The 14,287-nt window shown below is 43.1% G+C and overlaps 1 protein-coding gene across 1 annotated transcript; it reads right to left on the bottom strand.

Moving 5' to 3' along the window:
• Positions 1 to 319: 319 nt before the first annotated feature.
• Positions 320 to 9,589, bottom strand: PRLHR (prolactin releasing hormone receptor). Its single transcript, XM_005443859.3, has 3 exons — positions 9,498 to 9,589; positions 8,123 to 9,385; positions 320 to 1,775 (listed from the first exon to the last, which is right to left on the bottom strand). The coding sequence occupies exon 2, from the start codon at positions 9,197 to 9,199 to the stop codon at positions 8,165 to 8,167; it is 1,035 nt and encodes a 344-aa protein (XP_005443916.1). The 5' UTR covers positions 9,200 to 9,385; positions 9,498 to 9,589; the 3' UTR covers positions 320 to 1,775; positions 8,123 to 8,164.
• Positions 9,590 to 14,287: the final 4,698 nt, after the last annotated feature.

Here is a 14,287-nt window from a genome sequence, read left to right as displayed (position 1 = left end):
CTAGTAGGCAGCATTTACAGGTGGGTGAGTGCCATTTTGAACTATTGCATGGGAAAACATATTTCCTCATTTAGCACCAAAGGAAGAATGTTATGAACTACAAAAATATGCAGATCTTGTCAGACCCTGTATACAACTTTTTGGGGTGAGAAGTGTTTGGAACAGTGCTTTCCACAATGCCTTAGAAATGAAGAAACCCATCTTTTTGTAACTATGGCAAAACATAGGTCTTCAAAAGCTTCCCTGAACTTTGTTGATGATGTTGGAACTTTGACCAGTGATGATTTACATTTTGTCTATCCTCAGTCTGTGGCAATTTTCCAAGAAGAAGTGCTATCAAAACAATTTAGAATTAGCTGTGATAACTGACAATTGCATGGGTGGTCCAAAAGGCTTTAACAAAGAAACATTTTATACAACAGACAGGAATACATGTTTTAATGAAGAAGTGATTCACAATGATAATACTATTGACTCGTTAAGGTTAAACAGGTCTGCCATATGCTGTGTCTAGTGCTTCAGATGGTTTCAAATTTGTTTTTAATTTTTTTAAGTTATGCATATTAACAACAGATGTTGAATTTTAAAAGGATCCAATAATTGAGGGGAAATCACTCCGAAGCAGAGTGTTGAAGGTCTTATTTTCTTAATGATTCCACTTTGTATTATAGTGACTTAGAAAGTAATTTCTAATAGGTGATGTAGCTCGTAGCTGCCTCTTGCACATGATACTGGGATTATTTTCATCTCACTTCCTCCAGAGTTGCACCCAGTTGCTGAGGAGTGGGTTGGTTGAACACTTGCCTCAGAACCCCATCCCCAAACTTTCAATTACTCTTATAAAAAAATCTTTCACAGGTGCATCCACCCTCAACTCATCTGTCTCTGGACCACACACTGATGGTTCATGCATACATCTGGCTTGGCCCTCAGCATATGGCTGCGGGGTGGGAAGAAAGATGCAATAAAGCAAATACACTGAAGCAGCACGCTGCAAGTGAGGGACCAGACTCAGAAGGCTTGAGTTACCCCTGCGTTTGTACAGAAACAGCCTCTGGGTTATTACAGATTTAGCCTTTGGATGGTTATTGTTGTCTTGATGTCCAAAATTATGCTTTTCTTTTTTTTTTTTTTTTTCTTTCTTTCTTGCATCCAGGAGCCCAAGACAGGTATGTTTTACAGTACAGTCCATTGCTTCGCCTCCCCACTCCCAAACACAGCTGGTCACACAAACCTAAGCTGTGACTGATGGCAACCTGTGATGGTGTGTCACAGTTACCGCATTGTTTGGCTGTCACATTCTCACCAGAGCATCAGCCTGACTTGTTGTGGGTGTGATGGGGTAACAGAACACAACTCCCTGTGGCTGAGACACCACAGACAGAGCAACCACACCGCGTGCTGCCCAGCCTCACAGGGAGCACCAGCTGCCTCCAGCCGAGCACATCACTTAGTTGGTGATGTTGCTGGGGGGATCCTGAGCTTCCTAAGAGCGATCCTCTGCACCACACACATCACCAGGCTCTCACAGACCACAGCACTAAAGCCCCTACTGCTGCTGTGAGCCACAGGCTGCCTTTCCAGCGTTTTATCTGGAAACCAAGAACTGTGCTCAGCAGGAGAGGCAGATCTGATTGCTGTGCTGGAAAGCAGCAAGCTTCTCTTTGCGGTCCTGCTAGCTGCTGATGAAACATCTCCAGTGCCTAACGGAAATGCAGAAATTGTAGGAAATGTAGATGTAGGAATTAAAGCCATCATCTCCTTTTGTATGTTCCCTGCAGAGAGAAAAAAAAAAACACAAGGAAATTACAATGTAATACTGATAATTAACATAAACAAGATGCAAGGAATGGAGAACCCAGTCAGCTGCAAATAGATAACAGTGATCCCAAATTGATTTCCAGTGACCTGGAGACACAAAGCAGGGAGCTCCTGAGTGTGTGTTTTATTATTTATATTAATTACTAGCTTCATTAACTTAGGTCAACAAAGCAGGCTGTAGAAAGGAAAAGTAAGCAACAACAGGCAAGAAAGTCAGTCCTATGAGCTTCTTGGCAAAGAGGGTAGATATTAGATTCCATAGGGATCTAAAATTTTTTATCAAATACATTTCACTCCCAGTGAGGTATATTTGAGCTTCATGCCGTTAACTCCAGGAGGCAGCCTCGCCATCTCATAACTAGTTCTGAACCATTTACACCGTCCCCAGTGTAACCCTAGCTGGGTCCCTAAAGGAGCGAACACTTTGATGTCTTTTCCTTCCCTGGGGAGCACCAAGAAAATGCTAGTATTTTTCCTTATTTCAGATAGCCACTAGGATTTCAACATCCTTGAGGCTCCTGCTTCTACTGACTTGTTGATCAATGGTTTCAAGACTCTGGGGGAGGGTTGGGAGGGCAGGGAGCAGAGAAACATATATAAAATTTGGTTGAAATCAACCTGGGAGAAGCCTGTTCCATCTGGTTATATCAGTACATGGTAGGAATGTACTTAGAAACCTGCTCTTGAAACAGGGAGTATGATAACGAATTCTAAAGGCAAGGTCTCATTAACATGGGCAGGGTACATTCGATGCATCTGCAGTTGTTCTCTGGGACTTTCAGTAAAGCAAACTTTTGTTGATGTGGAGGGAAATCAGGTACAAAGGAGCCAGAGTTCGTGATGGTTTTGACCCAGAATGAAGTCACTAAGTATGGGGAGGAGGTTTTACTGGATGTAACCACAAAAGCCACTGCTTCAAGTGGGAAGCAGCCCAGGTTTACTCCTGCCAGCTGCAGACACACACAGCAAAGGGTTAGGCGCAGAGTCTGTGTGTCAGGCACAATGGGCTACTACTGCTTGCAGAAAGAAGTTTAAGAGAGAAGAGAGTGATCTCCATTTTAGAAAGCCTCCCTGACTTCTGTGTGCTTTCTGTGAGACAGGAATATTTGCTTTGACCCTTGAGCAACCTTTTTCCCAGGAGAAGGAGGAGGAATGCAACTACTTTTTTCTGAAAAAAATACAAAGCTAGTGGGCAGTCAGAGTGGAGGGCTGGAGGTAAACATTTGTATTTATATTTTTTCATGCAGAAGTGACAAAGACAGCAGTGACTTTACCAACAGCATGCTGTTTCTCTCTCTGCCCTCTTCTCGTCTGGTGGGCAGATTGATGGATGTACAGTTCTGTCAAATCTGACTTCTTTTTTTTTTTTCCCTAGCTGCAGGTGCACCATTTTCAGCTTATATCTGTACCCTGTATAATCTTAGACATCTAATTATAACTCACCATTGACACCTCAACAAAGAAAATTTGCTCAATTAAAACGGTGCAGAGCATCTGTTGTTCAGCTGGCATGAAAAATACCATCTTCTCCCAGTCTATCTATCAGCTGGGAAGCACTCAACATGCTCCTGTGAGCAATGGCCTTCTGGCAGGTTCTGCTCTTGCCCTTCCCAGATAAACTGTCATTCCTCAAATATGATACAGCTCTCACAGTTTTCTTCATCCAAGCATAAGGAAAATTTATTTAAAGCAATGCATTGCACAAACAAGTTAGTCTTTGCTGACTGCACTGAGCTGCCATTTTCAAGGTCGGGGAGAGACCAACTCTACCTGACCTTAACTGAGGTTATATTAACTGTTGTTCTTCTTTGGCTGTCTGATTTCAGATTTAGTGGCCTTTTTTTGCTATCTAATCTGTTTTTTAATTCCTGATCAAATACTGATTTAGTTTTTTATATGTTCCACAAGTACGTCACCTTTTAATACCAATCCCACATTTGACCATGGGGAGTAGCTTATGTTTGATCAAGCATTTCTGCATCTATAAACATTGGAAATAGAGTGTATTTGCTAGAACGATGCTCTGTGAGTCCTTCCAACTATGCAGAACAGCTAGCTTCAAATTGTGATGCTGTCATTCCTACTGTCTAAATCTGTGCTTTTCACTTTCAGCAAAGACTCCCCCCTGCTTCTCCCCATGAAATCCTTCCATATCTCTATTAATCTCCACATTTAAGATATGCAGAGCCTGCTGAGCTGTAGAGGTTTGACCCCTGTGAAATCTCCCAGATGATTTTTACAGTTTTTTTACAAATTTAAGTGTGGTCCTAAGTGGGCCCTCTATTTCCTAAGCCCAAGACTAGTCATGCTCTGATCACCCGCCTGCTGGCTAAGGCATTTGATATCTGCCTGCAACCACCAGCACAGAGCATCTGTACAAACTCCGTAGTACATCTCAGAGCGTTTAATGGAGACCTTCATTTAGGAACAGCCCAAGGAGCCATCATAAATAACATGTATTTGCTGCTGTTAAATGCAGAGCGCATGGGTCTCTACCCACTAAAAGTCTTTCAGTACATGTAAACAACTAGAATGAAATCCCAGCAGATGAGGAGCATACAGCATTCTGCCACACCTCAGCTCAGACACAAGCCCAGCTCCATCCCTGCAGAACAGCTGCCCTGCAGCATGTGAGTCCTTGGATGTGAGTGTAAGCAAGAAACAACTCAAACCCTTACAGGGAAAGTTAATAGGTTCACCAAGTTTCAAACCAGGCTATTTTATAAAATCAAAGCATGCAATGATTTCTTAAATTATAATTAAAAATTATACCACCAAAAATAGGGGAGTGATGAGCCCTGATCCCTCAGAGAACCACAGCAGCTCCCTGGAAAGGAGTGGAGATTAGCAAACACATTTCACATGACGGCTTTTAATATAATTATTTGCATAACTGGATTAAAGAAACACACCAATGCGCCTCTAAATCTTATTATTGTTTATTACTCTGGCTATCAGAGAAAACAGTAATTATGTTGAGCAGAGATTCCTGGGGCTTGATTCAGAGGTGGGGCTGAGTGAACACGGCTGTGCCTCAATCCCCCCCAGTCCACAGGACCCCCAGCCCTCCTGCTAGGGACCAGACCTCCTTTGGGCACTGTCCAGGGAAAGCCTGGAAAAATAGCCTTACAAGACCACTGAGGTGGACCAAGGGGGCTGCTGAGGAGAGGGGAGAAGCTTCAGGAGCCCACAGCTGGGGAACATGGAGCATTTCAGGGTGCACCTGCAAAACCAAGTCCTGAGAAGGGCCTGAAGCAAGGGGCAGACGCAGAGTTTTCTGCTGCAGATACAAGGCCTGACAGATTCAAGGCAAGTACAAGCTAAACCAGCACTTAAACAAGGATGGCCACTGTGCTGGGCACTCCTGAGGACCACCTTGAGATGACAGACCTGGGCACAGCTGGAATGGCAGCTCCAGAGGCTGCAGCCGCCAGTGAGATGTTCCCGAGTGCGTCTGTCACTGTGGGAACAATATATGCACTGAGCAGCCCTTCATTTCTGTCTCAAGGAAAAAAAAAGAAAAAAATAGAGAACTCCCTCGTTTGCTTCGTGCAGCCCTCTGCAGCAGTCCTCTGCAGTCACTAACATTCAAGGGAACATTAATAAGCCAAACTGCATTGCTGGCAAATGAGAATAAAAACATGATGTGTAAGTAGGAATGATCCCAGGCTTGCTGTGGTTGACAAGAGTCTTCCCAGTACTCCACTGGGCTTTGGATCACTGTGGATTACAATGCCGTCTGTATTTAGTGCATGAGGTTGTACACATTACGGGCCATCTCAGTGCTAATTAACCTTTACAAACCGGCACATTAACAGCTGGAAGTAACATAATTCCATAGAAGAAAAATCTCTCAAAATCAGGATTTTGTTATTTAAAGCTGCTTTTTGCAGTGTAGTTTCAGTGCTCTCTTGCTGTCCTACTCTCCATTCCCCTCAAAAGAGCCCTGAAACAAAAGCTGAAAGCATTAGAAAATTTGGTTAGTTTGATTGGAAGGGGTGGGTTTTGCCTTTTCAAAATCACTAGTTATTGCAGTAAATTGTTATATTGAGCTTGAAGGAAAATCAGTTTCCTAAAATTCAGCAAAAGCAAAACATGCTTTAATAGGTCATTCAAATCTTTAAATCAATGCAAGCAAGGCAGATACACTTAATCACAGAGTGAACGCAAGTAATGCCCACTTTAAAAGGACCTCCTTGATTCTGTGCCTGTAATCAGCTTCTAATATCCCGTTCCTCATTACTAACAGCAGAACAGCTTGAATTTCTAAGGAAATTTGTGAAAAGGCATTTCAAATATTTTTCCAATGCTTCTCCCAGTGGGTGCATATGCATCTGTGTACTTTTTAAACCACATTAAGCTTACTGAATGCTGATGAGCAAATGATAATCAGTTTCACAGTAGGAGCAAATTCACAAACTAGAGAAACCATCCTCTCTTGCTTCATTCTTCCTTCTCGTCTATTTCGACGCCTCACAGAGTATATGTTTTGGGTCATGTGCAGTTGCAGTTGAATAGGTGCCCTTGCTAGTCACGACCAAAACTGCCCCTGGATTGCACTGCTGCTCCGGCTGATCTCAGCTCAGCATCAGGCAGCTCCCCATCCATCCCAGATTCTGGCTGAGCCAGCTGGAAGAAACCTCTCCAGAAACAATGCCTGCTTTCAGAACTTTGTCCTGTACACTTACCTATTATCTTAGGTATTTTCAGGTCAGGGAGGAGGCAACTAGAAACCATTAGGTTGATTATAGCTTCTAAGTCCCTCGTCTGATTGAAAGGTGAATGTCAAAGGAAATTGTTTCTTCCCAAAAGACTCTCTTTTGAGAGAGCACTTGCCACTCTGCTCCATTTGTCAGGTCTTTCTTTGACTGGTAACAATGTGCAATGCTCATGCACAGCTCAATGTCACCAGCCCCTTCCACCCTCTGTATCTTAACAGACACCTCCAGAAGTGCTCCTGAAGACAATACCAAAGTCTCTGGCTGTCTCTGGGGATCAAAGCTGATGGCAGCATTGCCAGATGTCAAAATCTGTTCCTCAGGAGGTGAATGGAAAGCATCTCAGCACCGACAAGGCAGTGACGACGTCCGCTCCTCTGGCTGGGAGCACAGCTGCCTTGCAGTAGGGTCAGCAAACTGGGGTTACACGAGACAATGGCAGGAACGCAATTCAATGTCGGTAAAGTGGGGGTATGTCTTAATGCTCCTTTATTTGTATGATTCTCGACCACACATTATGTTTCTGGTCTGTCCATCCTTGATGGTGACACTTACTATCTAAATCTGTGCTTCTCACTTTCAGTAAAGACTCCCCCCTGCCTCTTCCCATCAACTCCTTCTATAGCTCTGTTAATCAGCAAATCCACCAAACAGGCTGTTGCACCTCACAGAAATCACATCACTCCGGTTTTATTTCCCCTCTCCCAATACTGCATCTCACCTTGCTACATGCTCTGCGGCAGATTCGCGAGACACAGGAGGTTTGGGGTTGCGTGATGATGCTGGGCTCAGAAAGCACAGGGCACAGCTGCCCGCCCTGTGCAGCTGGCCATGGCCAGCAGGTGAGCAGCCTTGCCGCCCCATCTGCCCGGCCAGTGGCAAGGAGAAGATGACAGCGAGGGAGGAAACCGTGCCAGCAGACACAGCACGCCCCACCAAGGGCCACAGGCACGCAAGCCAGCCGGTCGTGTTGTACAGAGGCGCTTGGAGGGAGGGCAAGTTTGCTGCTGCCATCACTGCGCACATCACTTGCACACTCAGGAGTGGGGACACATCTGCATGTCGCTGCTGCCAGAGGGAGCCTGGGGGCCGCTCCCACCAACCTGGTTTGCAGCCCACAGCTGAGACAGCAGCTCAGGAAGGGCATTTCAGAGAGACACAGGCTATTTTCAGCATGGCTGTAATGCAAGAGGACTCAGGAATATTGTTAGTCCTCTACCTTAGATCCTGTGCTAAGGACTGGACTCTAGGTAGATATGCAGATATAATTTTTACCCGATCCAAAACACTTCCTCATTGAGGTGTTTAGGTCTCATATTCATGTCTGTATACTGCCAGCAATATCCAAAACAGATAGGAACGATCCCTGTAGCTTACATAAGGGTGTCTTGTTAGGCTAACATCTCCTTGGCCTCTAACTCCAGCCAAAGAAGTCAAGTTGTTTTTGGGGCGTGACGCCTGCCTCTCCTTCCCTGTAGGGGTGGAGGTGCTGAGGAAGCTATGCATGGGACTTGTGTCACTGTAGTTGAGCCCTGTGGACAAACGTCAGGAATAACAAGTAATTAGAAGTGGAAAAGACTTACATTGTTACTGCATGAAGGAAGTGCACTGCAACCAGCTCTCATTTACAGCACCACACTGGCCATAATGCAGTTTGTAGTGGGTCCAATTTTCTTCTTCCTCCAGACAAACATTTTCTTCAGCTCCCCCCTGAAGCTGTCATGGAGCCAGGCATAGAGGAAGGCATTGGTACAAGCAGACATCATTGCAAACCAGTGGCACAGCAGCTGGATGAAGTTGAAGTACTGCTTGTCAATCAGGCTGATGTCTATGTCCTTTATCATGTTGAAGATGTGCAGAGGCAGCCAACAGACTCCAAAGGCTGCCACCACCAAGACTAGCAAGCGAAAAGTCTTTCTCCTCCTTGCTCGGTCCCACTCAGCTTGGCCCTGGGTGACGTTGCCTGGCACTACGCGGTTTTTCAGCTTGACAGAGATTCTCAGGTAGGACAGGGAGATGACAGCCAAAGGCAGTACATAAGTGATGATGAGAGTGCTGTAGGCATAAGCTAAGCGATCTCTTTTCATGTGGAACCAAAACTCCTCGCAGATGGAGAAGTCCAGTTCTGGGAACTCTGCATGGTAAGTGTGGACCAAGGCTGGGGCAGCCAAGGTACAGCTCAGCAGCCAAATAGCAGCCAGGATATAAGCACAAATAGGGATGGTGAGCCTCCTGCGGAATGGGTACACCATGGCATAATACCTGTCCACAGCTATGACAGTCAGTGTAAAGACAGAGACAAACACAGTGACAGGTTGCATCAGGAAAACAAAGTAGCACATGAAACGGCCGTACACCCATCCTCTGGGCTCAAAGGCATACGCGAGTGTCAGAGGCACACAGGTTGCACACATGAGCATGTCTGAGAAAGCCAGATTGCCTACCAGAAAGTTGGTGACATTGTGCATTTTTTTTGTCTTGCAGATGACATAAATGAGAAGGTAATTCCCAATGACACCAATAAAAACCACTAGCGAGTAGCAGGGGATGATGAGTGGCTTGAAGGACTGAACAAACTGGAGCCCAGAGAATAAATTGCTGGCATTGCTGTGAATAGCAGAGAGGAAGCTTTGGGAGGTTAAATTGTCCGAATTCATCATTTCCCTCCTTTTGTCGTCTGCCGTCAGCTGAGTGAAGTAGTTTCCACTGCACTACTCCTGCACTCAATCAGTGTGGATAATGAATGGATTATTGGCTGTCCAGAGGATACCACATGGATAGTAAACAAGCATCCATAAAAGCAAAAGGTGAAGTTGTAATCCTCAAGCGGCAGCTTTCAGCAGTTCCTAAGAAAAATCAAATACAACCAATTTCCATTAAAGTCCTCCTGTATTTACTATTAAGTCTAGGTTTTGACAGCATGCCACTTAATAAACATTTAATGCAGCGAGTACTTACTGCTGTGGGTTTTTAATCCCATATGATTTTCCTGTGGATGCCAAGAAGTGCCCTGGATGTCTGTCTTCTACAAATCCAGGAGCCTGTGCTCTGTGTGTGTGTGTGTATGTGAGGGGGGGTGGGAGGGGGGAGAGAGAGAGAGAGAGAATACATGAGTGAGAAGAGGGTGATGCGCATTTACAATCTAAGTGGAGATCAGTGTTTTTAAACTGCCTTCACTACTAGAACATGATAGATTTGTGTATAAGGTTTTATTCCTATTGGCTGTCCTGGGTATTACGTTGCTCTTTGCGTGTTCCTTACTGATTGCAATTAGTCCTAGAATATCCTTTTAAAAATTCCCTTCTCCTTCCAGCGCATCTATAATTGCCCCTCACAGCTAAAAATCAATTTACATTCATTAACAGGAGCCTGCACAGTATCTAATCCCAGATCCACTTTGCCACAGCCCTTAGCGTGTCCAAAAAAGCTACCTGTGAATTTATTGCTATAATGTGACTGTAACAGAGAATTTTAATGACATGTTAAAGCCAAATAAATGTTTATGCCACTAGAGGGACTCAGCTACGTACCTGGTGACTGAAGCTGGGCTTAGAAGTGTTCATTTAGCACGTAGCACGAAGGATCTGATTTTATTTAAAATTATTTTATAATGGTGGAACAATGTTTGCTCACCCATTGTGACTATTTTCAGTGAGGCTTACATATCCTTAAAAGTAAACACATGACAGCATCTCAAAGGAAAGATTAGCATAGAAATATCTTAGCTGTAAGGGTTTATCTGGAGTGAACTACAGCAAACTGTTTCTAATATTGCAGCTGCCCAAAAATAATTGGGGTGTTTCTTCATGCCTGCAGTAGGTTTGTTAATCTTTTCTGCACCAGACAACAAGTGCTAACCAGTCTGTAAAACAGTCTATACTTGTTTTGTTTGGTTCAGTCATTAGAAAGCAAAAAAAAAAAATCAGGGTAAATGCTTACAGAATACACATTTAAGCAGACAATGCCATCCAGCCCCTGCCTATTGCTCTAATTCTCCCTTAACTCTCCTTCTACTGGTACTACTGGGACCAGTACCTCAGACAGTGAAAAACAATGAAACTCCACTGCATTCATTTATACCAGCTAAGGAAACTAAAAAATAAATGGAACAGACTAACAACTTCTGAATACTTCAGAGTAGAGAACATTGCTAGGTTTTGCAAGGCATCCGGGGATTTAGACACAATTGCAATGGAGAGTTTATGTCCTAATCTCTTAGACTACTCCAAAAAAACATTAACCCGCTATTTTCTGTGAGGTTATGAGCAGAACCATAGCCTTCCTTTGATTTGATGTAATTTGACATGAACAAAAAGTTTAAACAGACTTTATTTGTGGTGTAATTCTTTCCCCAGTCTTAAACCAGAAGCTAATCTTGTGTAGTCCTTGTTCAAAACAGAGCTGTTCCCCCATAACTACTTATGATGGATGGGAATTTCAAACCTGGGAAGGGCTGAGTCTGTGCTACTGCATTTATGGTTGGATTATGCTATGGACTGGAATATGGCTGTAATTCCAGCCTAAGGGGAGAATAAGCATGAAGCTGCATTGCTCAGGAGTGCCATCCTTCACTTCGTGATACAGTAACCTACCCATGACCCATACAAAAAATGGGATGTTATATCCCACTGCAGTCCAATCTCACCTATCTGAGCTGGATGGGACCCAGAGGAATACAGTACCTATTTATCTCTACATACCCAAATCCAGAATAGGAGAGGGTAAAGGTTGCAAAGAGGTAAGGAAAAAGGGAATCCCTGCTGCTTTTACCACCCAGTGCAAACTATTTGGTGACAAGCAGCATGCTGCAAAAGCAGTTCCTAAAACCTACAAATGCAGTTGATTCACTTAATATGGGAGAAAAGTAAGGTCTAATTCAAATCTTACTGAAGTAGGATGTCAGTAGGCTTTGGACGTGGTCTCTAGTATAAGCCTAAAGACAGAAAAAATGAAGGGGGAGCATATGTAAACGGTCTTCAAACTGCCCACTTTCTACTGGAACTGCAAGGCTTATGCTTGGAAAGAAGTCTCACAATAATATCAGTGCATACAATAATAACTGAAAATCACATTTTTAACTTATTTTTCTGTTTCGTTCCCAAGAGCTGCAGAGTAGGTCCAATAAACATCCTCGTTGTATTCCTATAAGAAAAAGGTTTATGCTTCACCATGTGACAAAAAATTGAAACAAAATATTATCCAAAGTAGCTTTCAAGGTCATCTTAATGCTCAGGTCACAAAAACCTGTAATTAACCTTAGAGGTTCTTTTATTTCAAGTGGACCGAGCAATCTTCCGGCATTTTCTCTTACCTTTAAATGTATTTTCTTCACCTCTGAAACCAGTAATGAACACATCTCGTGTTTGAAGGCTCCCACCCTATTACTGTTAGTGATTTTCTGTTTGTTTTGGCTTCAGGCAGAAAAATTCTTTAGTTCAACTGTACAGCCAAGACCTGGAAAGATAATATTTAATAGGGGCTTAAACTAAGAAAGCATTTCAGCATTTTACCCCAAAGAAATCCCCTTTCCTCCTTTTAAAACTGCAAATATTAATCTTGTTTAAAATTTCCTAGGCTGAATAACCAAGTCCTTCCTGAACTGAGTATAAGTCTATTTCACACAAAGAATTTTCTCATTAAAAGAGAAAAGGTCACAGAAACTACACCACTGTCATGTTTGAACTGTTTTGAAATTCCAAGTGTATAAGGGTGTCACACATAGGAGTGCTAATTAGTGTCTAATTGAAACCCTGGTCTTCCTTGAGCCGATGGAGAATGTTCTATCTAGAGCCAGACTAACACTTCACAGCTGAGCTTTCATGTCTTATGCTAACCTGTCCGACTCTACGGACACTGTGAGTACAAGCACTGTAAACTGCTATGTGACTTTCAGAAAGTAGCAAACCTCTTACAGCACTAACGCTGTTCCTTATGTGCATGTCTAATCATCCCTGTAGATCCTAACTAAAACAGCGTGATCTAGGAATAAGATCTGATCCTAACAGCCGTACTTGCAAAGCTCAACAGTACTTCTCAAGCCAGTAGGCTCTCTCTTCTATTATTTAGCTTTTACAGACCAAAAATTTTCTTTTGTCATCAAAGTCTGTTTCAGGCGTTAGTTTTCTATGTTCTTGTTTATTTGATATGTGCCTTTTTCTGTAAAACATAACTTCTTTTGCATCACAGAACTCCTTTAAAAAGTCTCACATTTTCCCAGGAATGTTCTGTGCACAGCAGATCAGATAGCTCTTGCAGAGCCTACAATAAAAATAGACGCTTTGCCTATATTGAATGAAGTAGAGCTGGAGGTTCCTTTAGCAAATTCTTCTTTTGACGAGCCAGGGAACAAGGTTGTGTGTGACACAGCAATTTCAAGACAGGGCACCCTGTCCCTCCTGCTCTCATTTAATCATACAAATGCATCCTGTGTGCCCCTGCTTTGGACTGAGCCACCACAGTCTCTAAACTCTAAAGCCCATGTTTACAAATAAGAGTTTTCTTTGGTTGGCTTGGAGTTTTTTGGTTGATGTTGCTGCTTTCTTCAAATTCAAGGTATTAAAGTTTGTTAAACTCAGGATTCAGCTTAAAATAATTCATTTAAGATGAAAAGGAGCTTATCAACTTGAATGAAGCGGAGTTTCGAATTTAAGTCAAAACGTGTAAGGATGCATGCTAAATATAGAATAGAGGATCTATTCTTCCCCGTATGCACAGAATTCTTAGTCTACTGAGCAAAGTGAGATGAGAAAGGTGAGCTGGTTCCCTAGATGACAAAGATCTTGTGTTAAAGATAACGGTGTAAAAATGCATGTGGTTTCCTAGGAACGAAGGTGCTAGATCACAATTACCACAAAATGTAGAAACCAAACGTGGAAGTGAACAAACTGAAACTGTCAGAGCTAACTAACCCCCACTGCCAGGTTCGGCAAGGACTGGTACATGGAACTGCTGGGTGAGAAGAGCTTTTCCTGTCTTCATGGCATGAGAACACAACTCTGTGACTGAAGAAAAGCAAATGAGCCCCTTGCCCCTAAGAATAGGAAGGGAGAGGTTGTGATGAAAAACTGCAGGCCCTTTAGTCTGACAGCAGTTTTACGGTAGGTTTTAGACCAGATTTAAGGACAGTGGAGGGAAAGAGAGAGGAGGCAGAATAGAAAACCAAAGGAAGCTTTTGTCAAATTAACCTCCCATCTATGTGTTATTAAACTGATTTTTCTCAAGGTAGGCTATGTAGTAATTCTTCTGTTTGGGTTTGCATATCACATGTGATGTGGCAGCATATGAGAAACCATCATCTACATCAGAGGAAATATCCTAGGAACTGTAAGGTAGGCAAAGACTGGTAACATTTATGAAGGAATTGGACCAGAAGACAGCAACAATTCATGCTCCTCAATAACTTACCTTGCTTGGAACTAACCAACCTTGGTAGCTCTTTTCACTTTATTATGTTAGCACAAAAAGCAGGACCGCACTGACTGGATTTGATAGAACCACCAAGTTAGGAACCAGAGGCAATGTGGAGGATGACTGCACAATTACACAGAGAAACTTTGAAACCCTCAAGGAGAATGAGAGGAAGTTTCATACCATTACGGAAGAAACACTTGTCATAAAAGACAGGATCAAGGTCACCTGGCAATAAACATTTTCACTTATGGCTTAGGATGGAGTAAATTCTGTTGCAGGTCTGTACAAAGGAGCAGGCAGATCATTTGGAAGTGCAAAGAAAAGAAAACCTACTACTT

The sequence above is a fragment of the Falco cherrug genome, chromosome 9 (assembly GCF_023634085.1).
Source record: "Falco cherrug isolate bFalChe1 chromosome 9, bFalChe1.pri, whole genome shotgun sequence".
NCBI classification, from domain to species: Eukaryota; Metazoa; Chordata; class Aves; order Falconiformes; family Falconidae; genus Falco; species Falco cherrug.
The sequence above is the reverse complement of the archived record's forward strand: the minus strand, read 5'-3'. Positions and strand labels throughout refer to the sequence as shown.